Source organism: Eleutherodactylus coqui, chromosome 3 (genome assembly GCF_035609145.1).
Source record: "Eleutherodactylus coqui strain aEleCoq1 chromosome 3, aEleCoq1.hap1, whole genome shotgun sequence".
In the NCBI taxonomy this organism is placed as follows: domain Eukaryota; kingdom Metazoa; phylum Chordata; class Amphibia; order Anura; family Eleutherodactylidae; genus Eleutherodactylus; species Eleutherodactylus coqui.
The window spans coordinates 308,869,395-308,893,640 of NC_089839.1; the positions used below are offsets into that span (position 1 = coordinate 308,869,395).

Here is a 24,246-nt window from a genome sequence, read left to right on the forward strand (position 1 = left end):
CTGTTGTGGTACTTATATAAGACTACAGATATTGTAATACATACTAAATCCAACTGTAGTGTGTGTATATATATATAATACCGACTGCACAGCATATACTGAAGAATAGTAACAGTAGTAGTATATACAGAGTGGCCTCCTCATTGGAGCCCTCAGTCCTTTATTAGACCCCCAGCCCTCTCACGATTGTCTCTTCCCTCTATGGAAATCCTCCCCGTGACCCCGGAGCATAAAATCACGTGACAAGTTTTCCACGGATCAGTTTCAGTGTGAATTTACATTAGATGGGAAAATCTAGCGATCTGAGTGATTCCAATGATGCCGGTCATCAATGCTGGACTAGCCTTACTGCCAACAGCGGGGGTTTTCTCATATGCTAATAAGGAAGATGGAACAATACCTCTGCAGCGCCACCTATTGGTTGGCAGCATTCCTGCAAATCAATGTCTGACCCTTTATACAGGTCTTTAGAACAATGATTACCGTGTTTCCCCGAAAGTAAGACAGTGTCTTACTTTCTTTTTATCCCCCAAAAGCCCCACTATGTCTTACTTTCGGGGTATGTCTTATATTGGAGTGACAATATAAGACACTCCAATACTGGAGTGACAAGTGCAGGGGACGGCGCGGTGACGCTGGCAGTGACAAGTGCAGGGGACGGCGCGGTGACGCCGGCAGTGACAAGTGCAGGGGACGGCGCGGTGACGTATGGAGAGGGGGGCGGCGCGGAAGTGGGCAGGAGGCGGCGCTCATTTGGATCAGACAAAGGCCGCCTGCACACGAGCGTAAATCCTGCCGCGGGATTTCCCGCGGGATTTCCGCCGCTGAAAGTTTGCATAGGAGTGCATTAAAATACGCACTCCTATGCAGACGGCCGCGGTTTGGCCGCGCGAAATCTCGCGCGGCAAACAAACCGCGGCATGTCCTAATTTTCTGCGGGGCACGCACTCACTCGGCCGCCGGCTCCGGTCTGCGCATGCGCCGGCTGCGCGGCAGCCGGCACATGAAAGAGCCGGGGCCGCCAGGCGCGGGTGAGTACGCGCTCGTCCCTGCAGGCGCTCGGGTCGGATCGCGCGGCGAGAATTCTCGCTGCCAGATCCGACCCGCTCGTCTGCAGGCAGCCAAAGGCAGCAGACGCGGTGACGTATGGAGGGGGGGCGGCGCGGAAGTGGGCAGGAGGCGGCGCTCATTAAGATCAGAGGGAGGTGGCAGACGCGGCGACGTATGTAGAGGGGGATGGTGCGGACGTGGGCAGGAGGCGGCGCGCAGCTAGATGAGAGGGAGGCGGCAATACCCCCCATGTTTCCCCGAAAGTAAGACATATGTCTTACTTTCGGGGTACGGCTTACCCCCCTGATGACCCCCCTGAAACCCCCGATACGTCTTACAATCGGGGGTGTCTTACTATCGGGGAAACACGGTAGTAATTATTAGGAAATTATAGCACCATGGTGGTGCACACACAGCTTTGCTACATGCACGTCACACACAGAGTTTGGCTACATATGCACATCATACACAGAGTTAGGCTACATTCATGTCACAAACACACAGCTTTGCTACATGCACGTCACACACACACAGCTCTGCTACATGCACGTCACACACACAGCTCTGCTACATGCACGTCACACACACACAACTCTGCTACATGCACATCACACACACAGCTCTGTCACATGCACGTCACACACACAGCTCTACTACATACATTTTTCATCCCATACAACAGGGATCACAACCAGCATACCAGAGTCCTTGCCACACTGATCACACTCTAGTCATGTGACCCAGGGCTCCGGCTGCTGACCGGCTCTGCAGGTTTTTAGTAAAGTGAAGGACCTGTGATGATGTTAATGTCATGTGATCAGGGGTGGAGCTCAGAGTCCCCGTGACTGATCGCATGACAGTGGCCTCTTCACATGTAACTCATACAGTCACTCACTTACAGATAGGTGGTCACAAGTATTCCATAGCAACTGAGGCCGCGGGGGTTTGTAGGGGATGTAGTCCGCCCACAACCTGCACAGGGATGAAAGACCTGTGATGATGTCACAGTCATGTGATTAGGCGCGGGGCATGAAACGTACTCACTCAAAGACACAGAGACCATCAGCACAGGTCCTGTAAGCACACGGCTACTGTCAGGCTCTGCATGTTTTATGTTTGAGGACCTTCGACGATGTTAATGCAAAAATCAATAATTGCTTTCTGATATGCTTTCTGGGGGTCCAAATTCTTAGTTATTGGTAAACTAAGCTCAGGAGATTAACTCTCACCACAACAACACTTAGTGTGATTAAAGTAATCTGTTTATTGATTGACTGGCAGCAGCTTTTATAGAGGCACATGCTTTGATTACAATTATTCAAATCTATTATAATTCATTTGTAACCATTGGTCGATGAGACAAACAATATGAATATGCAAGATAAGGAATTTAACATCTAAATTGCTGAAGGAAAAGCAGCGCAGACCAAGTAAAATCCTACATGATTAACTTCTCCGAACACAGAAGTACTTTAATTATAAACAATAATTGTTTAGAGAGAGACAGGAGAACAAGGCGCAATGACCCGAGGCATTCAGTCTAGGGCCTTGGAATGTTCTAATTATCGAGGTCCCTTCTAGTCTTCAATACATGTAACTCACACAGTCACTCATGGACAGGTGGTCATTAGTTTGACTGGGAATTGACCAAAAGCCAGAAAACAATACACAGACAGCTGTTTCTGAGTTTTTGCCCCTCATCAGTGTGAATTAGGTTTCTGGCTTGGCTAGTGAGAGGCCTGTGACGTAGGTCAGGAAGGGTATCATCTCTCCTCAATGAGAGCACCTAAAAGGTGTGTGAAGACACCTAGGAGGTGAGTGAGGACAATAGAAGGCCATGCAAGCTTCTCCTAGGTGTCTCCTCACACACCTTCTAGGTGCTCTCTTTAAGGAGAGATGATACCCTTCCGACTAGGTTATCTCATGTAACGGTATGGAGAGTATACGGAGAATGCCGTGATCGAGGAAAACATTCAGTCTAAGGGGATCCTGTAGAAAGAAACAACTCACTGAAAGGGGTCAGAGGAGGATGTTAGGAATCGTTCTGACCAACAGGCACTGCACAGTCAAGAGCAGCCGAGTACAACACTGGCGCTCAACTATCATAGAATCCTAGAATAGTAGAGTTGGAAGGGACTTCCAGGGTCATCGGGTCCAACCCCCTGCTCAGTGCAGGATCACTAAATCATCCCAGACAGATGTCTGTCCAGCCTTTGTTTGAGCACTTCCATTGAAGGAGAACTCCCCACCTCCCATGGCAACCTGTTCCACTCATTGATCACCCTCACTGTCTAATATCTAATCTGTGTCTCCTCCCTTTCAGTTTCATCCCATTGCTTCTAGTCTTTCCTTGTGCAGATGAGAATAGGGCTGATCCCTCTGCACTGTGACAGCCCTTCAGATATTTGTAGACCGCTATTAAGTCTCCTCTCAGCCTTCTCTTCTGACAGCTAAACATTCCCAGATCCTTTAACCGTTCCTCATAAGACATGATTTGCAGACCGCTCACCATCTTGGTAACTCTTTTCTGAACTTGCTCCAACTAATGGGTACAAGTCGCCAATCCTCAGGGCAAATGGGCTGTAACAGCAGACAACAACCAGTGCCTAAGGGAAATCAGTGTCTAAGTCTTACCATTGTGTCTAAGAGAAGCAGAAAGACGAGACTCCAGCGGGCAAAAGAGCGCAAAACTTGTATCACTGAGCAGCAGGAAAACATCCCCTGGTCAGATGGGTCCAGATTTCTATTGCTGATAGGAAGTCAGAATTTGGCCCAAGCAGCATGAATCGCTGACCCCTTTCTGTCAGCTGATCAGAACATGTCAGCACCGCCATCTAATCTGCGGCAACTACAAGAAGCTTCCCGTCCACAGGGGCCGATATTCCTGCAAAACCATTTCATCACCCAGTAGAATCTACATCATGATGAATTTCTGTGGTCCAGAAGACCCATGCATTACTAGATGTAGGGTTGTAATAAAGGGGCCATTCAGTGTATATAAGGCCAAAGGCACACGGCCATATTTCGGGCCATGCGCTGTCCGGTGAACCCCATGAACAGCACACAGTCCATTATAACCTCTTCGCACGCACGGAAAAATTGTGGCGTGTTCAATTCTCATCCTTTTTCATGGACTAGAACAGCATCCATGCAGATGGGACAGAACATGGGCGAGTGTTTGCGTGCTGTTTGATACGAGTTGCGCCCGAGTTTCTTGGTAGATCCCGTATACTACTGTGTGCATTTGGCTTATTACTGCTATCTATAGTGAATGTATGGGGTGATTCAAAAGTCAGGGCCACCTGCAATATTTTCTGAACACAAAGATTTAGGAAACTTCATAGAACACTTAGATGGGTGGGAAACCTTTTGACACTATGGTGCCGATCAGCTGCTACCCTGTGGGGCACATATGCTCTCGAGTACAGGAGGGGGAACACTATGACAGTGAAGAGGACACAGAAGAGCAGCCACCCTGACCATGACGGGGACTCAGAAGGAGAATTGGTTCTCTTGGTGGGTACAAAGGGATAAATATAAGGGTACGTTCACATGTAGCAGATTTTGGCGCAGAAATTGACATAGATATTGTTGGCGATTTTCCGCAATTCTGCTACATGTGCACCAACCCTCGTTGTATTGAGGCACTATTACTTTACAGGGCACAACAGGGGGGCTAGTACAGTTTGGGATACAAATGCAAGCATTATTACTAGGGGAAGGCACTAAGAGGGGCATTAGGGGTAACAGCAGGAGAGTGCGCAGAAATATATAAGAAGGGAAAATTAACAACCCCAATTAGAGGAGACGTCATCTGGAGGTAACTGCACTGCAATCACTATCACTGTGTAGGACTGGTATCTGACTAATATATGGTGACGGTATTATTTAGCGTTATACTAGAGCAGAGCTGCTGTATAAAAATGTGTGTGTACATTATCTTTTCTTTGGAAGTATAGGGGGTTTCGGCCCACCGCTGGCATCATCCCTGGGCACTGGTGCTGCATCAATGGGTCACTTAAAAGTCATTTGCAGAGGTTTTCGGCATACATGAAGGGAAGTTGTAAGGGGGTCCCAAGCTGAGTTTTCGCACCCTTGCCTGTGAGCCGTTAGCTACGCCCCAGACAATCACAAAATGATAGACAGAAACACAGAAAAGGCATAAAATATAAGAGTCCTCATTTTATTAGCACGACTCCGTCTGGACGCTCTTCCCCGGGCACCGGCTGCCACCATTTTTAGGCGGTGGATTGTTGCAGGATCTTGTTCTTTGACGCTTTCCGGATTGACAGGCGGACCACGAAGACCAGCAGCTCCAGCCGCCTTTCGCTTTTATATCTGCATTGGATTAGATGTATATAGATTACCACCGCGGCGTAGACGGACGGCGCCAAATGTGAGAAAGCTATTAGTGAGGATATTGGATCACTGACAACCATTTGCAAGGGGCACGGAGAGCGTTCCTACCTGGCCGTGAGGTCTTCTCACATGACGGACCCTCGTACCCCGCAGCACACAGGCAGCTGCACACATTGTTGTTCAGTATGGGCTCTCCGTTATTATAGCAGGGGCCGCAGCGGCAGGCATTGAACTCGCTCAGGAACTCCTCGTAGGCTCTCTTCAGGTTCTGCCTCTTCGTTTCAATCCCAGACAGACTTGTTAACCGCAGACCTTCATGTATGGGCTGGAGCTGAAATGACAGGCGTCATATATGTTAAAGTCAACTTCCAGTTTTTGAACTACTCTAAGCACACAGCTTAATCTCCCTCGTTACACTGGAGGAGGGCTGTATTACCTCTAGTTGTTCTTCCCTGCCGTCCCTCCGATCTGCCGGTTCTCAGTCCCATTTCAGCTGTCCAAGATGGTCTTTAAACGAACTAATGCACACTGCTCTCTGATTGGCCAGAGCTGATCATGTGAGCAGTTCTGGCCAATCAGAGAGCAGGTATGATGCACTGGTAGTCTAACACTAGAAATACACTGCGTCTAAAGATCACATCTGCCATGTTTGACGGCCAATAACGGCATCAGAGGAGACGGATGGTAAAGAAGAACAACGAGAGGTAATATAATCCCCCCGCCGATCCAAGAAGGAAGTTTATCCTAAAACTGGAAGGTCACTTTAAATATACACAGTTAACTGGCAGTAAGAGGACTACTGGTGGACATAACCAGTAGTGAGCAGCTATCGGACACCGCCGCTGGGGCAGTTTGAGGGGTACGTGCTCTATATATAGTAAGATCATTTGGTCTACTGAACAATGGACATCACTTTACATTGCGGGAGCCCCCCTTAAGGGTATTCACATCATATAATATTATATTTGGGTCCGCTACCTTCATCCTACCTCAAACTCAATGACCGCCGGATTATACTTCAGAGATCTTCCCCAGAAGCGATAGGTGCTGCCCCCGACTGCATTAAGCAGCCCCCCGGCGGAGCCCGTGTCGCCTCCTTTTACATGAGTGATGACGTCCTTTATCACGCTCTCACTTCCGCTGCGATCTAAAAAATAAAAGTGTAACTTCACCCCAATGTACCGTACATGGAGCCTATGGAATACTTTGGGGGTCACGAATCAATACTATTCATTATAGCGGTCGTGCTGCTGGAAATGGCGCCATGTAAATAAATTCGCCGCTCCGTCTTTACAGCCAGCATTCTCTTTTCCTCTTGCTTAGGTGGTACTTTAGCAAAAATACTAAACCTGGCACACGTGGCGATGGTGTCGGGCGCCGCATTGCTTTCCAGACTTGCAGTGTTTTCCTATTATAGTTTGATCCGTGAACCCCCGATGTCACTGGCGGAAATGGCAGATTAACAAGACAGCAAATGTGACCGGTCTGCCACTTTTACCGTTAAATTGTCTTTCAAGCCGGTCGCAGTTTTTGCCTTTTATGCCCAATGATGCCTCTAAATTCCCATCATCAGATGAAACTTTTACTCCAAGATGGCCACCAAAACACTTAAGAAGGTTTGAATATGTAGTATCTAGGAAAGAACGAGAAACAAAAACAATGAGTTAAACATACATACCGGTAAGTATATATTAGAAGATACCTAGGCTATACCAGCTGTATATATATATATATATATATATATATATGTAATTTACAGGAGATGTCCACAATATACCAGCATGGTCCATATCACTATATACAGGACATATGTACCTCATACCAGCTATACTTATAACCAGATACCCAGGTTATACCAGCATTGTGCATATCCCTATATACAGGAGATGTAAAACCTATAAGAGCTATAAATACATTATTATATGCAGGAGATACCCAGGTTATACCAGCATGCTTCATATCACTATATACAGGGAGATGCATAACATATTCCAGCTGTACATATATAATTGTATACAGGAGATACCCAGGTTATACCAGAATGCTCCATATCACTATATACAGACAATGTATAACTTATACCAGTTGTGCATATATAAATATATACAGAAGATACCCAGGTTATACCAGCATGCTCTATATCACTATATACAGGAGATGTATAACTGATACCAGCTGTGCATATATAATTATATACAGAAGATACTCAGGTTATACCAGCTGTACATATATAATTATATAACAGGAGAGGTATAACTTATACTAGCTGTACATATATAATTATATACAGTATATACCCAGGTTATATCAGCTGTACATATATAATTATATACAGGAGATACCCAGGTTATACCAGCATGCTCTATATCACTATATACAGGAGATGTATAACTTATACCAGCTGTACATATATAATTATATACAGGAGATACCCAGGTTATACCAGCATGCTCTATATCACTATATACAGGAGATGTATAACTTATACCAGCTGTACATATATAATTATATAGAAGAGATACCCAGGTTATACCAGCATGGTACATATCACTATCCATAGCTGTACATATATCATTATATACAGGAGATACCCAGGTTATACCAGCATTCTTCATATCACTATATACAGGGAGATGTATAACTTATACAAGCTGTACATATATAATTATATACAGGAGATGCCCAGGTTATACCAGCATGCTCTATATTACTATATACAGGAGATGTATAACTTATACCATCTATATATACATAACTATATACAGGAGATACCCAGGTTATGCCAGCATACTCCATATCACTATATACAGGAGATGTATAACTTATACCAGCTGTACATATATAATTATATACAGGAGATACCCAGGTTATACCAGCATGCTCCATATCACTATATACAGGAGATGTATAACTTATAGCAGCTGTGCATATATAAATATATACAGAAGATACCCAGGTTATACCAGCATGCTCTATATCACTATATACAGGAGATGTATACCTTATACCAGCTGTACATATATAATTATATACAGGATATACCCAGGTTATACCAGCATGGTTCATATCACTATATACAGGAGATGTATAACTTATACCAGCTGTGCATATATAATTATATACAGGAGATACCCAGGTTATACCAGCATGCTCCATATCACTATATACAGGAGATGTATAACTTATACCAGCTGTACATATATAATTATATACAGGAGATACCCAGGTTATACCAGCATGGTTCATATCACTATATACAGGAGATGTATAACTTATACCAGCTGTGCATATATAATTATATACAGGAGATACTCAGGTTATACCAGCATGCTCCATATCACTATATACAGGAGATGTATAACTTATACCAGCTGTACATATATAATTATATACAGGAGATACCCAGGTTATACCAGCATGCTCCATATCACTATATACAGGAGATGTATAACTTATAGCAGCTGTGCATATATAAATATATACAGAAGATACCCAGGTTATACCACCATGCTCCATATCACTATATACAGGAGATGTATAACTTATACCAGCTGTACATATATAATTATATACAGGAGATACCCAGGTTATACCAGCATGCTCCATATCACTATATACAGGAGATGTATAACTTATAGCAGCTGTGCATATATAAATATATACAGAAGATACCCAGGTTATACCACCATGCTCCATATCACTATATACAGGAGATGTATAACTTATACCAGCTGTACATATATAATTATATACAGGAGATACTCAGGTTATACCAGCATGCTCCATATCACTATATACAGGAGATGTATAACTTATACCAGCTGTGCATATATAATTATATACAGGAGATACCCAGGTTATACCAGCATGCTCCATATCACTATATACAGGAGATGTATAACTTATACCAGCTGTGCATATATAAATATATACAGAAGATACCCAGGTTATACCAGTATTGTCTATATCACTATATATAAGATGTAAAGAACATGAAGAAATAAGTAAAGAATTAGTTTTAAGACATTCCTATGTTTCTTTTTAAGCTTTCACCTTGTTTTTTCATAACTTCTTTGTCCAATACAAGGACGTTGTCCAGGATGCCCCCCATGATGCCAGAGGTAACAAAGTGGGTACCGTAATCACTGATGAACCTGGAGTACAGACCGTAGTTGTAAGTATCAGGAAGCTCCATTAGTGTCATTAACATGTCCTCATCTAACACCACGGAGTTCCTTCTTATCCGAAAACGAGCAGTCTGGACTTTAGTGAGGAAACGAACAAACTGCAGATCCTGTAAGAAAACAAAATATAAACATACGATAGATAGATATGAGATAGATAGATAGATAGATAGATAGATAGATAGATAGATAGATAGATAGATAGATATGAGATAGATAGATAGATAGATAGATATGAGATAGATAGATAGATATGAGATAGATAGATAGATAGATAGATAGATAGATAGATAGATAGATAGATAGATAGATAGATAGATAGGAGATAGTTAGATAGGAGATAGATAGATAGGAGATAGATAGATAGATAGATAGATATGAGATAGATAGATAGATAGATAGATAGATAGATAGATAGATAGATAGATAGATAGATAGATAGATAGGAGATAGTTAGATAGGAGATAGATATGAGATAGATAGATATGAGATAGATAGATAAAAGATAGATAGATAGATAGATAGATAGATAGATAGATAGATAGATAGATAGATAGAAGATAGATAGATATGAGATAGATATGAGATAGACTGATAGATAGATAGGAGATAGATAGATAGATATGAGATAGATAGATAGATATGAGATAGATAGATATGAGATAAATAGGAGATAGATAGGAAATAGATAGATAGATAGATATGAAATAGATAGATAGATATGAGATAGATAGATAGATACGAGATAGATAGATAGATAGATATGAGATAGATATGAGATAGATAGATATGAGATAGATAGACATGAGATAGACAGATAGATATGAGATAGACAGATAGATAGATGAGAGATATGAGATAGATAGGAGATAGATAGATAGGAAATAGATAGGACATAGATAGATAGGAAATATATAGGAGATAGATAGGAAATAGATAGATAGATAGATAGATAGATAGATAGATAGATAGATAGATATGACATAGACTGATAGATAGATGAGAGATATAAGATAGATAGATATGAGATAGATAGGAGATAGATAGGAGATAGATAGATAGATAGGAGATAGATAGATAGATAGATAGATAGATATGAGATAGAGATGAGATAGACAGATAGATAGATATGAGATAGATATGAGATAGACAGATAGATAGATGAGAGATATGAGATAGATAGATAGATAGATAGATAGATAGATATGAGATAGATAGGAGATAGATAGATAGATAGAAAATAGATAGATAGATAGATATGAGATAGATAGATAGATATGAGATAGATAGATATGAGATAAATAGGAGATAGATAGGAAATAGATAGATAGATAGATATGAAATAGATAGATAGATATGAGATAGATAGATAGATAGATGGATACGAGATAGATAGATAGATAGATATGAGATAGATATGAGATAGATAGATAGATAGATAGATATGAGATAGATAGACATGAGATAGACAGATAGATATGAGATAGACAGATAGATAGATGAGAGATATGAGATAGATAGGAGATAGATAGATAGGAAATAGATAGGAGATAGATAGATAGGAAATATATAGGAGATAGATAGGAAATAGATAGATAGATAGATAGATAGATAGATAGATAGATAGATAGATAGATATGACATAGACTGATAGATAGATGAGAGATATAAGATAGATAGATATGAGATAGATAGGAGATAGATAGGAGATAGATAGATAGGAGATAGATAGATAGATAGATATGAGATAGAGATGAGATAGACAGATAGATAGATATGAGATAGATATGAGATAGACAGATAGATAGATGAGAGATATGAGATAGATAGATAGATAGATAGATAGATAGATAGATAGATATGAGATAGATAGGAGATAGATAGATAGATAGAAAATAGATAGATAGATAGATAGATAGATAGATAGATAGGAGATAGATAGATAGATATGAGATAGATATGAGATAGTCAGATAGATAGATATGAGATAGACAGATAGATAGATGAGAGATATGAGATAGATAGGAAATAGATAGATAGATAGATAGATAGGAGATAGATAGATAGATATGAGATAGATAGATAGATATGAGATAGATAGATAGATATGAGATAGACAGATAGATAGATAGATATGAGATAGATAGGAGATAGATAGGAAATAGATAGATAGATAGATATGAGATAGATAGATAGATAGATAGATAGATAGATAGATAGATATGAGATAGATAGATAGGAGATAGATATGAGATAGATATGAGATAGACAGATAGATAGATATGAGATAGACAGATAGATAGATGAGAGATATGAGATAGATAGATATGAGATAGATAGGAAATAGATAGATAGATAGATAGGAGATAGATTGATAGATAGATATGAGATAGATAGATAGATAAATAGATAGATAGGAGATAGATAGATAGAAAGGAGATAGATAGATAGATAGATAGATATGAGATAGATAGATATGAGATAGAACAATCGATAGATAAACATGAAATAGATAGATATGAGATAGATAGATAGATAGATAGATAGATAGATAGATAGATAGATAGATATGAGCAGGGGCGTAACTAAAGGCTCAGGGGCCCTTATGCAATAGGTGAGCTGGGGGCCCCCCTCTATCTGTATCTGTACCCGTACCCATACCTGAACCATGCTGCACAGAGACATAACTTGAAGCTCCTGGGCCCCCGATGCAAAACCTGTAACAGGGCCCCCAACTATAATGCTTTATTCATAGTACTGGGCTGCCTATACGGAGAAGAGAGACCTTATGGGCCCCCGAAGGCTCCTGGGCCCGGGTGCAACCGCATCCCCTGCACCCTCTATAGTTACGCCCCTTGATATGAGATAGATAGATAGATAGATAGATAGATAGATAGATAGATAGATAGATAGATATGAGATATATATGAGATAGACAGATAGATGAGAGATATGAGATAGATAGATATGAGATAGATAGGAAATAGATAGATAGGAGATAGATAGATAGATAGATAGATAGATAGATAGATAGATAGATAGATATGAGATAGATAGATAGGAGATAGATAGAAAGGAGATAGATAGATATGAGATAGATAGATAGATAGATATGAGATAGATATGAGATAGTCAGATAGATAGATATGAGATAGATAGATATGAGATAGACAGATGAGAGATATGAGATAGATAGGAAATAGATAGATAGATAGATAGGATATAGATAGATAGATATGAGATAGATAGATATGAGATAGATAGATAGGTAGATAGATATGAGATAGATAGATAGATAGATAGATAGATAGGAGATAGATAGATAGATATGAGATAGATATGAGATAGACAGATAGATAGATAGATATGAGATAGACAGATAGATAGATGAGAGATATGAGATAGATAGATAGATAGATATGAGATAGATAGAAGATAGATAGGAAATAGATAGATAGATAGATAGATAGATAGATATGAGATAGATAGATAGATAGATAGATAGATAGATAGATAGATAGGAGATAGATAGATATGAGATAGATATGAGATAGATATGAGATAGACAGATAGATAGATATGAGATAGATAGACAGATAGATATGAGATAGATAGATAGATAGATAGATAGATAGATAGATAGATAGATAGATAGATAGATAGATAGATAGGAGATAGATAGATAGGAGATAGATAGATATGAGATAGATATGAGATGGAACAATCGATAGATAAATATGAAATAGATAGATATGAGATAGATAGATAGATAGATAGATAGATAGATAGATAGATAGATATGAGCAGGGGCGTAACTAAAGGCTCAGGGGCCCTGATGCAATAGGTGAGCTGGGGGCCCCCCTCTATCTGTACCCGTACCCATACCTGAACCATGCTGCACAGAGACATAACTTGAAGCTCCTGGGCTCCCGGTGCAAAACCTGTAACAGGGCCCCCAACTATAATGCTTTATTCATAGTACTGGGCTGCCTATATGGAGAAGAGAGACCTTATGGGTCCCCTAAGGCTCCTGGGCCCGGGTGCAACCGCATCCCCTGCACCCTCTATAGTTATGCCCCTTGATATGAGATAGATAGATAGATAGATATGATATATATATGAGATAGATAGGAGATAGATAGATATACATGAGATAGGTAGATAGAGAGATATGAGATAGATAGATAGATAGATAGATAGATAGATAGATAGATAGATATGAGATAGATAGATAGATAGATAGATAGATAGATAGATAGATGGATAGATAGATATGAGATAGATAGATAGATATGAGATAGATAGGAAATAGATAGATAGGAGATAGATAGATAGATAGATAGATATGAGATAGATAGATAGATAGGAGATAGATAGAAAGGAGATAGATAGATATGAGATAGATAGATAGATAGATAGATAGATAGATAGATAGATAGATAGATAGATAGATATGAGATAGATATGAGATAGTCAGATAGATAGATATGAGATAGATAGATATGAGATAGACAGATGAGAGATATGAGATAGATAGGAAATAGATAGATAGATAGATAGGATATAGATAGATAGATATGAGATAGATAGATATGAGATAGATAGATAGGTAGATAGATATGAGATAGATAGATAGATAGATAGGAGATAGATAGATAGATATGAGATAGATATGAGATAGACAGATAGATAGATAGATATGAGATAGACAGATAGATAGATGAGAGATATGAGATAGATAGATAGATATGAGATAGATAGAAGATAGATAGGAAATAGATAGATAGATAGATAGATAGATAGATATGAGATAGATAGATAGATAGATAGATAGGAGATAGATAGATATGAGATAGATATGAGATAGATATGAGATAGATATGAGATAGACAGATAGATAGATATGAGATAGATAGACAGATAGATATGAGATAGATAGATAGATAGATAGATAGATAGATAGATAGATAGATAGATAAATAGATAGGAGATAGATAGATAGGAGATAGATAGATATGAGATAGATATGAGATGGAACAATCGATAGATAAATATGAAATAGATAGATATGAGATAGATAGATAGATAGATAGATATGAGCAGGGGCGTAACTAAAGGCTCAGGGGCCCTGATGCAATAGGTGAGCTGGGGGCCCCCCTCTATCTGTACCCGTACCCATACCTGAACCATGCTGCACAGAGACATAACTTGAAGCTCCTGGGCTCCCGGTGCAAAACCTGTAACAGGGCCCCCAACTATAATGCTTTATTCATAGTACTGGGCTGCCTATATGGAGAAGAGAGACCTTATGGGTCCCCTAAGGCTCCTGGGCCCGGGTGCAACCGCATCCCCTGCACCCTCTATAGTTATGCCCCTTGATATGAGATAGATAGATAGATAGATATGATATATATATGAGATAGATAGGAGATAGATAGATATACATGAGATAGGTAGATAGATAGAGAGATATGAGATAGATAGATAGATAGATATGAGATAGATAGATAGATAGATAGCTAGATAGATGGATAGATAGATATGAGATAGATAGATAGATATGAGATAGATAGATAGATATGAGATAGATAGATAGATAGATAGATAGATATGAGATAGATAGATAGATAGATAGATAGATAGATAGATAGATATGAGATAGATATGAGATAGATAGATAGATAGATAGATAGATAGATATGAGATAGATAGATAGATAGATAGATAGATATGAGATAGATAGATAGATAGATAGATATGAGATAGATAGATAGATAGATAGATAGATAGATAGGAGATAGATAGATAGATAGATAGATATGAGATAGATAGATAGATAGATATGAGATAGATTAGCGTTTTACCTTCGCTGTATATGATGTGATATTATTCAGGAAATCACTTTTCCGCTCAGAGTTGATCCCCACCTCTAGGCCGGCCGGACTATTTGCTGGTTTTATATTAAAGGTGAATCCTACAGCAGAGGAGCTTTCTTTTTTAATGGCATTGAGTAGATCCTTAGAATCTTCATACACCTCATAAGACATCCCGGTGTCTGCGCGAGCCTGGAGAAGAAGGGTGTAGGCAGAGAATAGACCTTATGAATTAGGCAATGAATGTTCTCATTCACTGACAGCAAGCAGAGAATTTCAGAAGGAACTCAAAGTGGGGATTTTATTAAGGCCCGTTGGCCATGATGTAAGACAGGTGACTGTAACTGTTGCACTGAGGTCTTGGCACTTACAAGGAACTGATAGACATGGAAGTTGTACGGTTTTCTAAAGTACTTCTCATCGGCGGCGTAATACATCTGCTCGCACGTCGGGTCGTATCGCAGTTCCCTCCATTCACCATTGTAGACATACTCACACTGACCGCCAAAGTATTTGTGATCCAGAACATTCTGTGCCTCCTCCTGTGTCAGAATATTAAACCTGTGGAAATAAACAGTAAGAAACTGATCAGCCGGACGGCGGCGGCGGGAACGGGAAATAAAGGAGAAGAGCGAAAAAATATGTAAAAATGTTATTGGAAATTTGTCTGAAAATGCACATTTTCCCAATCCTCGCATCGTCCGCTGCTTTCAGGTTGTTTAAAATGTAGTTCCATTGTCTTCTAGATACAGCCAGGGTTCCTCTAAGCCGCCAGGTTCCGCTCTCCACCCCGCTCACTCGCTATAACAGTCCGCCAGACCGCAGTGCTGTATAAATGTTACCATCCACACTGCTGTCTGTCATGCCAAGGGCCGTCCTCTTAGTAAAGCCAAACTCCTCCCCTGGCTTCTGCTCTCTGCTTTCAGAATGTACATCGGAGAGCAGAAGACAGGGGAGGAGCCGGGCTATGCTACTATCTATGCTTGTCTTGCACTGCAGTCCAGTAGAGGACTAGCGACAGAGAGACAATATTACTTTGTGGGGGTACAAAGAGGCACTATTACTTTTGTGGGAGTGACGGAGAGGGCAGCATTACTTTGTGGTGGCACCATTACTTTAGGGGAACACAGAGGTGACACCATTAATTTGGGTGGTCATAAAGGGCGCACCATTACCTTGTGGGGCACAGAGGGGGACATCATTACTTCGGGGAGCACATAGAGGGAATTATTGCTTTGGAGGGTCACAGGAGAGCACCACTACCTTGTGGGGTCACAGATGGGACATCATGACTCTGGGGGGCATAGAGAGGGCTCCTTTGCTTTGAAGGGGCACCATTACGTTTTGGGGCACAGAGGGAGCACCATTATTCTGAGGGCACACATAGGACACCATTATATTGGGGAAGGGGGGGGGGGGAATAATAGAAGACACCATTACTTTATGGCAGCTCAGTGGGGACACCATTACTTTTAGTGGCACCATTACTGTGTGGGGGCACAGAGGAGACAATATTACTTTGTGCGGACATCATTACTTTGGGCAAACACCATTACTTTGAGAGCACAAAAGAATGCACTAGTAGTGTACGGGGCGCAAAGGGAGAGCAGGTTTACTAGGGGAGGAACTAAAAGGAGCATTGAACATAGCAGCAGGATGGGAAGAGTGTGCAGAGACGAGTCGTGGCTGGAAGAAGTCATCATGGCGGTCTGCACACCTTTGATGGAACATTGCCCTGCTAACTAACCTCCGCGAATAAATATAACACTGGTTATATCTATTTCTGGGAAAGCCATATGATAATCAGTGTGGCTGCCATTAACGCTCCTGCAGTGTTTTTCACCCAGCTTTCCTAGATTCCTGAATGACAAATCTGTCTAGTTCCCCAGTGATTGATCCACTGCTCCTGTATCACTATATGCCGGGGCAGATTTGTCCCTTAGGACTTTAAGAAAGCAGAGACTATTCACATGGGAAATAGCCATTTTCTCATCACCCAGCTTTCCCAAATTTAGATATAACTTACATTCTCATACATAGTCCTGGATAGCACATCTAGATAGTTAGGTACAACGCTGTTGTCCCTGCATAGTAGGCAGATTTACAATTCAGTAGTCTGGAAAAGAATGGAATCAGTTGATCTAGGGGTCCTATTTGTTGGTACCCAGATTTTTCTCTCCCAGCTGCTCCCTTTCCTCTCTCACAGCATGCACTTTCACAGCCACAGAGACAATCTGCAGCCGCATCCCACTCCTCTCGCTGCTCCCTTTCTAGGATTCACTGTATTACATTCAAATTTAAAGGACGTTTTGGTTACTGAGGAGATATCTGAACATTTACAGAGATCCTACAGACTGAGCGATGGGGACACGGCCTGCTAGAAGGTGCCGGAGATCGCCCCACTATAATCTATTACAAGGGTTCATTTAATTATATTGTGAGACTTGAGCTCAGTATCACCTTTCTGGGGTCAAAGGACACGTATTTCTTTCTTCAAACACAAAATAAAGCAGCAAGGAATAGGTCAGCTGTCATGTGGCCATCTTTATTAACCCTTTCCAATCCACTGTCTGACGTCTGAAGACATTCTGATTGAAGGCTGTACAGCTCCGATGTTGGATGACGTCCAGCAGGGTATTCTTACTGTATATTACTGGCTGCTCTGTTGTCGGGGGGGGGCCTCTCCAGCATGTCCCATAATGCATTACTGGCTCTAGCCAGCAGATTGCGCCATTGTATAATGGCAGAAAGAGAAAGGCCCCTAGAAAACCCTGAATCCAAAATTGGATTGCAAAGGGTTAATGAGGTTGGAAACAAATAAAACAAAGCAGGAGCAAAAGTAAATCTTTGCCTGTCTGCCGCTAACTAATACAAAGTATGTCCCTCCCAACCAGCTGGAGAGCTACTCCTTACCAGCTACAAAAGCACACTTAACAGCCTAAGGCTTCTTTCACACGGGCGCATAAACGGCGTGTTTTTACGCCCGGGCGTATATACGCTTCCATGAGAGGCATTGATTTTCAATGCATTCGTTCACACGGGCGAATATACGGCGCGTAAATACGCCAGCAGCGTGAAAAACAGAACATATATACGCGGCTGCCACATATAGGCTCAGCCAAAAGATAGTTCTGGAACTATGTTTTGGCCAATATACGCCAGCGGGTCCTATACACTCCTATGGGAGCAGGGAAAGAGAAGGGAGGGGGGGGGGGGCATTTTTGCAGCGTCCGACGCTGCGAAAAGCTTACAGGTGCCTCTATGTAGGCATTGGAAGGCATCCCGAGGATTTTGGCAGAACAAGGGATTTTCGGGTTACTGCGTATTTTTTCGCTAAAAACGACGCTCACGATCGTGGGAATGGACAAGAAAATGCTGGCCGTGATCACGGAAAAACGCCCTTTCAGGTGCCTATATGGAGCGGACATGAAAACGTAAAAACGCCATAGCCGTTTATGCGCTTGTGTTAAAGAAGCCTTCGGGCCCATTTACACACACAGATATCTTTCAAAAGATTGATAGATCAGCAATCGTTTTGCATATAGTACTAATAGGCACTAATAGCTATTAGCACTTTATTTGCTTCATTTGCATGCAAATGAGCTTCTTGGAGCTGTTACGGAACTCAGCAGGAGGTCTGAGCTCTGTTAATAGCTCCATTGTTTAGCCACGGGCTCCCCGTGGATAATTCAGCACCATGGACAGCAGACACAGCCTGTGGTCCTGCTAATCAGCTGTTCTGCCTGTGGGGCTGAGAAGTGAGAACAGCTGTAACAATGTTATCAGCTGTGATCATCTGTAATCAGTTCTCTGTGGGCAGAACACAGTATGCAGTCCTGCTTATCAGCTGTTCTGCTGAATGCAGATTTTCAAGCAGAACTGAAAATTGTCCTTCGGCTGAACAGTGAAAGATGGGCACATTTAGACACGATTATCGCTCAAATACTGAGCAAATTTTGAGTGATAATCGTTTTTTTCTAAATGGGCCTTTACTCATAGATCAAATTTTAGACTAACACAGACCATCTTTCTGTGTCCCCGGTTGTACCTGTTCTCTTAGCTGCCCTTAAATGTTCACCCACTGGATTAATTACCCAGCAGGTGGTCTCTTTCCCTGCTACTCCACATAGGACAGGAATCTCAAAAACTATATACCCCCCTTCTACAACCACATCTACCTTCTTGCTACAATGCGTATTACTGATTTATGCAAAAGACGATCTCACCCTCTGACAGCTCTCTCAGCCCCGGGGATTGGAAATAGTTGCTTGCAGAAGGTCTCCTCTTCCCGGGCCTCACAGTCCTTCTCATCGGACTCATCCCTGCAGTCTGCCTCTCCATTGCAGACCAGCTGCCTCTTTATACAGCGACCTATGGATGAATGTAGGAAACAGACATACATGCAGATTTCCTAGAGATATGGATGAGACTGTATGTACAGTATGTATATTGTTAGGAGTAACACTCCCATCGTCACACATGGCTCATCCTAAGCTCACAGCCTCTTACCAGTTTCTACACACTGAAAATCGGAGCCGCACTTGTCTGGGACGCACTTCTCCGAAGATTTACAGATCATAGACTCCCACAGATTCCCGATACAGATCCTTCCATTATACTTGGCCGGCTGGGCCAGAGCCCGATACCTGTGCTGTGTAACAAAGGAGGTGTTACAGTAGCAGTGACCAGCAGACGGGTCGTAGAGCCCCAGATGGGGTGTAGACACTGATATCAATTATCACCTCTGGATATGAGAGCGGCTCTCACTGCACAGCAAACATTACCCAAACTATGGATCCATAGAGCCCAAAATGACAGCACAACCCAATATATAAAACGGTTACCATCAGCAGGACGTCCCCTGCTGCATTGTTAGAGGAGTATCTGATTGGTTAGTGTCCATATAAATAGTGTTGGTTTCTCCAGTGTGGTGTGGTTGATAGCTGTGACTTGTTCTATCTACGATTCCTGATTCTAGTTTAAAGCACCTGGTTCTAGTCCAGTATTTTCTAGTCCGTCCAGTCCATCTGTCTTACTTCTTCGTTTTCTAGTCCAGTCTTGTCTAGTTTGTCCGGTCAGTGTTTCTTGCTCCTTGGTTTTTCAGTCCAGTCTTGTCTCATCTCTCCAATCAGTATGTCTTGCTCCTTGTTCTTCTAGTTTAGTCCATGTTTTCTAGTTTGTGATTTGTCTAATTTTTTTTGCTTGTTTCTGTCTTACTTGGGTCCTTCTGTTCTCATGGATAGTGTTTTAGACAGGGTCATCCATAGGGACAGCTAAGGGCTGTCTAGGGACAGTGGTGTTTGGTGTTAAGGGACAGTGTTAGGGAGAGACCTAGGGAGAGCCAGTGTTAGGGACAGCATTTCTCTGGTTGTTATTTCGGTTTCATACCATCCTCCTTCATTGCAAGTCTCTTCATTTTTAAATTTCAGAATGTGAATAGGTTTACGTAACACAAATGCGAGAAGCAGAAGTTAATTAAAAGTGTGAGGCAAGAAAAATGAAGGTGGCTTTTCTTAGAGGAGCCATGTTACTCCGACAATATCATCTTGTGTTGGGTGGTCTATAGGATGCCACATTAGAGTTAAAACAGTGTGGGGGATTGGAATGTAAATATGACTTATTTTAAAGTTACTAAATAGGCAAATAGGGCACAGAAGTGAGCACCTCCCTCTGGACTCCTCAGAATGAGGACTCTTTCAAAAGACACAAGGCTGTAGAGGAATGTCATGTGATCCATTTTGGCTTAGCTAAGTGGCCACAGAGCTCATAGAGGTGGTGGTAGGGAATATATAATTAGTCAGATCCTAGCCCCCTTATTAGTCCATTGTGGGATCTTTAAAGGGTATTACCATCTTAGCCCTTCATGGCAAATCTACAAGATTTTCTTTCCATGCTCTGTAGTTAAAGTTGCAAGGAAAAGAAAGTGAACCCTTTGGAATTAAAGGTTTTGTGCCATGAAAGAAGGTTATCCTCTGTCCACAAAAGATGATATAAATTTCAGATTGGTGGGGGTCCATCTGCTGGAACGCTCATGATCCCAAGAACGGGGCTCTGGCCCCTGCGGAAGTGAGGGCAGTGAAGATTGTACATGCGTCATGCTGCTCCACGCATTTCAGTGGGACTGCCACAGAAAGCTGAATTCAAGCATTCGGTCGGACCCCCACCAATCTGAAAGTTACCTTCTATAATGTGGCTAGATGAGAACATTCTATCATGGCACAGTGATGGCCCCTGTGATTCCGAAGGGTTCACTTACTTTTTTTTGCAACTATAACTACAGTGCATGAAAAGACAATGCAAGCCAGTGCTTGATACTTGTGATAGCGACTAGTATGGAGAAGTGTCTTACTTTGCTACCTTGGCAAGGAAAACATGGAGACCATTCGGACCACTGACCGAGTCGACAGTCCACGGGGGCTGGAGTGGAGCCGGAGCTCCTGGGAAATCTACAAAATAAGCCACATTGTAAAAAAAGTGATAAAACTGTAAATGATCCTAAAATATATCGAAGCATCACAGAAGCACGACAAGAAAACAACCAGCTGATACCAACAAGAGAGCATGGCACTGGGGGGCAGTGACCAGACACACCCTATGAACAAGGATGGCGCTGTGTTTGGCAGAATGCAGCCATGGGTTTCTAACCTTGGACAACCCCTTTAAGCCTCCAGAGCAGAGATCCCCTGACAGCCATTGATTTCAGAAGCGACAGCGCAAGGAGTGATGACTACATCACATAGATTGCCATTTTTAGAAGCCGCGGTCATACGAGCGTTTTTGTTTTTTGCGTGCCTGTGTGCGCAAAAAAAATCACGTCTATTAGAACCATTGGTTTCCTATGAAGTGTTCACATGTCCGTGGCTGCAAAAGCTAGGACATGCGTGCCTATAATGCGCATTGGTAAGGTCCGTGCTGCGTGTAAAGACATCATGTGATGTTCTGTTAATCCCCGTAGGGAGTCCCCTCAATGCTGAACACTGTGACAGCACTGTCGCAGTGTTGAGTGATCAGGGGACTCCCTGCGGGCATGAAGGAATCCCCTTCCACAGCTGTGGCAGAGGACCGCGATGCTATCCCATTGCTTTCAATGGGGCCGGCACTGTTACCACCCCATTGGGAGCAATGGGATGAAGGCAACCCCTGCAGGAATGATTTTCGGGGGGGGGGGGGGGGGGCTTGAAATATAAGCCCTTCCCTGAAAATCATCCCAAGCTGTAGAAAAAAAACAACATAATAACATTACCTCATCTAGAAGCGCTGCGCGGCTCTTCTCCCCGCCCCCGGCAGTCCTCTTCTGTATTCTGGTGGCCTCCAGAAAGCGCCGCCTCTGATTGGTAGTATGATGCGATTTTTTACAGCTGAAACTAGTGGAAGCACTTGCTAATTTTTTCACACCACTGACAATTGCAGTATATAGACGCAATGTTTTCTGGCAAAACGCATTGCACTTACCGCAGACATCGGGGATTTGATACTTTGACCGATATCACAACAGCCAAAATCGTGCGAGATTTGCAAGCTGCGAGACGCACAAAACTCGCACAAAAGTACAACCCATTATTTGCAATGCGTGTATTTACACGGGCGATTTGTCTCTCGCAGAAACGCTGCAAGACTGAAAGATGGCGGCATCTTCTATTTTTGTGCGGGTGTTGCAGGAGAACAGAACGGATCTTCAGATGCATCATGTCTTACGCTCCAGTCACATCCAAAGCTGCATAGAGAATTGCATTGCTTTCCTATCTGCTGCAACGGCGCATCACTGCAGCTCTGCACTGGCTGTAGGTCTGCACTGCGCATGCTCTGCTGCGGGGACAGGTAAGTGATTTAGTATCCATACTGTAATCTGTGTAGAAGAAGAAAACAAACTCCCACAATGCAATGCCTCATGTATGTAGTCAATCTCAGCTACCTTCTTAGGATTCTTTGTCACTGCAGCACTAACAAGTTCCAAATGGCAATTTTTGTAAATTTTTGAATGCAGCTTTGGATGTGACTGGAGTATAAAACAGGAGATTCACATGTAGGTAGTTAGAATGTATATTATCTGACTTGATTCCTGTATGTAGAACCTGGCTGTAGGCCTGTGAGCCCACGGGAGACCAAACCCATCAAGCTGCCCCTCAGTGACAGCAATATTGGCGAACAAATATTTGTGGGATGAAGCGCAATTTTGCTGCAATCATCCATTTTTTCCCGTAAATTCGCCATCGCTCGAGTTCAGACAGACCAAGAAGGTAAACCCTCTCAATGCCAGACGTAAGGCTGAAAGCTGGTTATTCCAGTGATCCCACCGGGACATCCTACCTGCTCGCCGATCCAACATCCTCGCTCTGTGCTGCGACTACAACGCATAATGAGAATAAAGCCAGGAGATCGGAGCGGCTATACCGCCTCATTGTCCCCAACTAGACGGGTGTCCGCCGCTGTCCGGACGTTGGGGGATGTGCCATAGCGAGGACTGGACCTTTCCCGGCAGCGACCGCAGAGGTGAATCATTGACAACTTTCTAAATATTTCCCCGATGATCCTGAAAATGACCAAATCTCATCTAAACATCCAAAGTTTGGAAATCCCGGAGTCCCGACTGAGGGGGACGTGTTTACTTGTGTGCGCAGACTGATAACTGCGGACACAAGGGCAATAGCTGTACCCAGCAAATCAGGCATACATGGACTGTACTAACGAGTGTGATCTCCACCCAAGCGTATGACGGCCCGGGCAGCATCTGAGCTGGATGGCACTATAATAGGGCACACGTAGCGCCACACACCGCGGAG

The 24,246-nt window shown here is 42.2% G+C and overlaps 1 protein-coding gene across 1 annotated transcript; it reads right to left on the reverse strand.

Moving 5' to 3' along the window:
• Positions 1-5,214: 5,214 nt before the first annotated feature.
• C8A (complement C8 alpha chain) lies at positions 5,215-23,902 on the reverse strand. The gene is made up of 11 exons (XM_066594790.1): positions 23,774-23,902; positions 21,816-21,912; positions 19,976-20,117; positions 19,693-19,837; positions 15,838-16,027; positions 15,458-15,658; positions 9,463-9,703; positions 6,908-7,042; positions 6,399-6,556; positions 5,518-5,740; positions 5,215-5,388 (listed from the first exon to the last, which is right to left on the reverse strand). Exons 1-11 carry the CDS (start codon positions 23,863-23,865, stop codon positions 5,237-5,239), a joined length of 1,776 nt encoding a protein of 591 aa, XP_066450887.1. The 5' UTR covers positions 23,866-23,902; the 3' UTR covers positions 5,215-5,236.
• Between the last annotated feature and the right edge of the window lie 344 nt (positions 23,903-24,246).

What these genes read in the sequence shown, in the direction of transcription:
- C8A (XM_066594790.1), bottom strand. Translation starts at nt 23,865, where the DNA reads ATGAGGCGGTATAGCCGCTCCGATCTCCTGGCTTTATTCTCATTATGC. An exon ending in GCTGAGAGAGCTGTCAGAGG is followed by an intron (nt 16,028 to 19,692) that starts GTGAGATCGTCT and finishes TTATTTCCACAG; the next exon opens with GTTTAATATTCTGACACAGG. An exon ending in TGAGAAGACCTCACGGCCAG is followed by an intron (nt 5,389 to 5,517) that starts GTAGGAACGCTC and finishes AATCCAATGCAG; the next exon opens with ATATAAAAGCGAAAGGCGGC.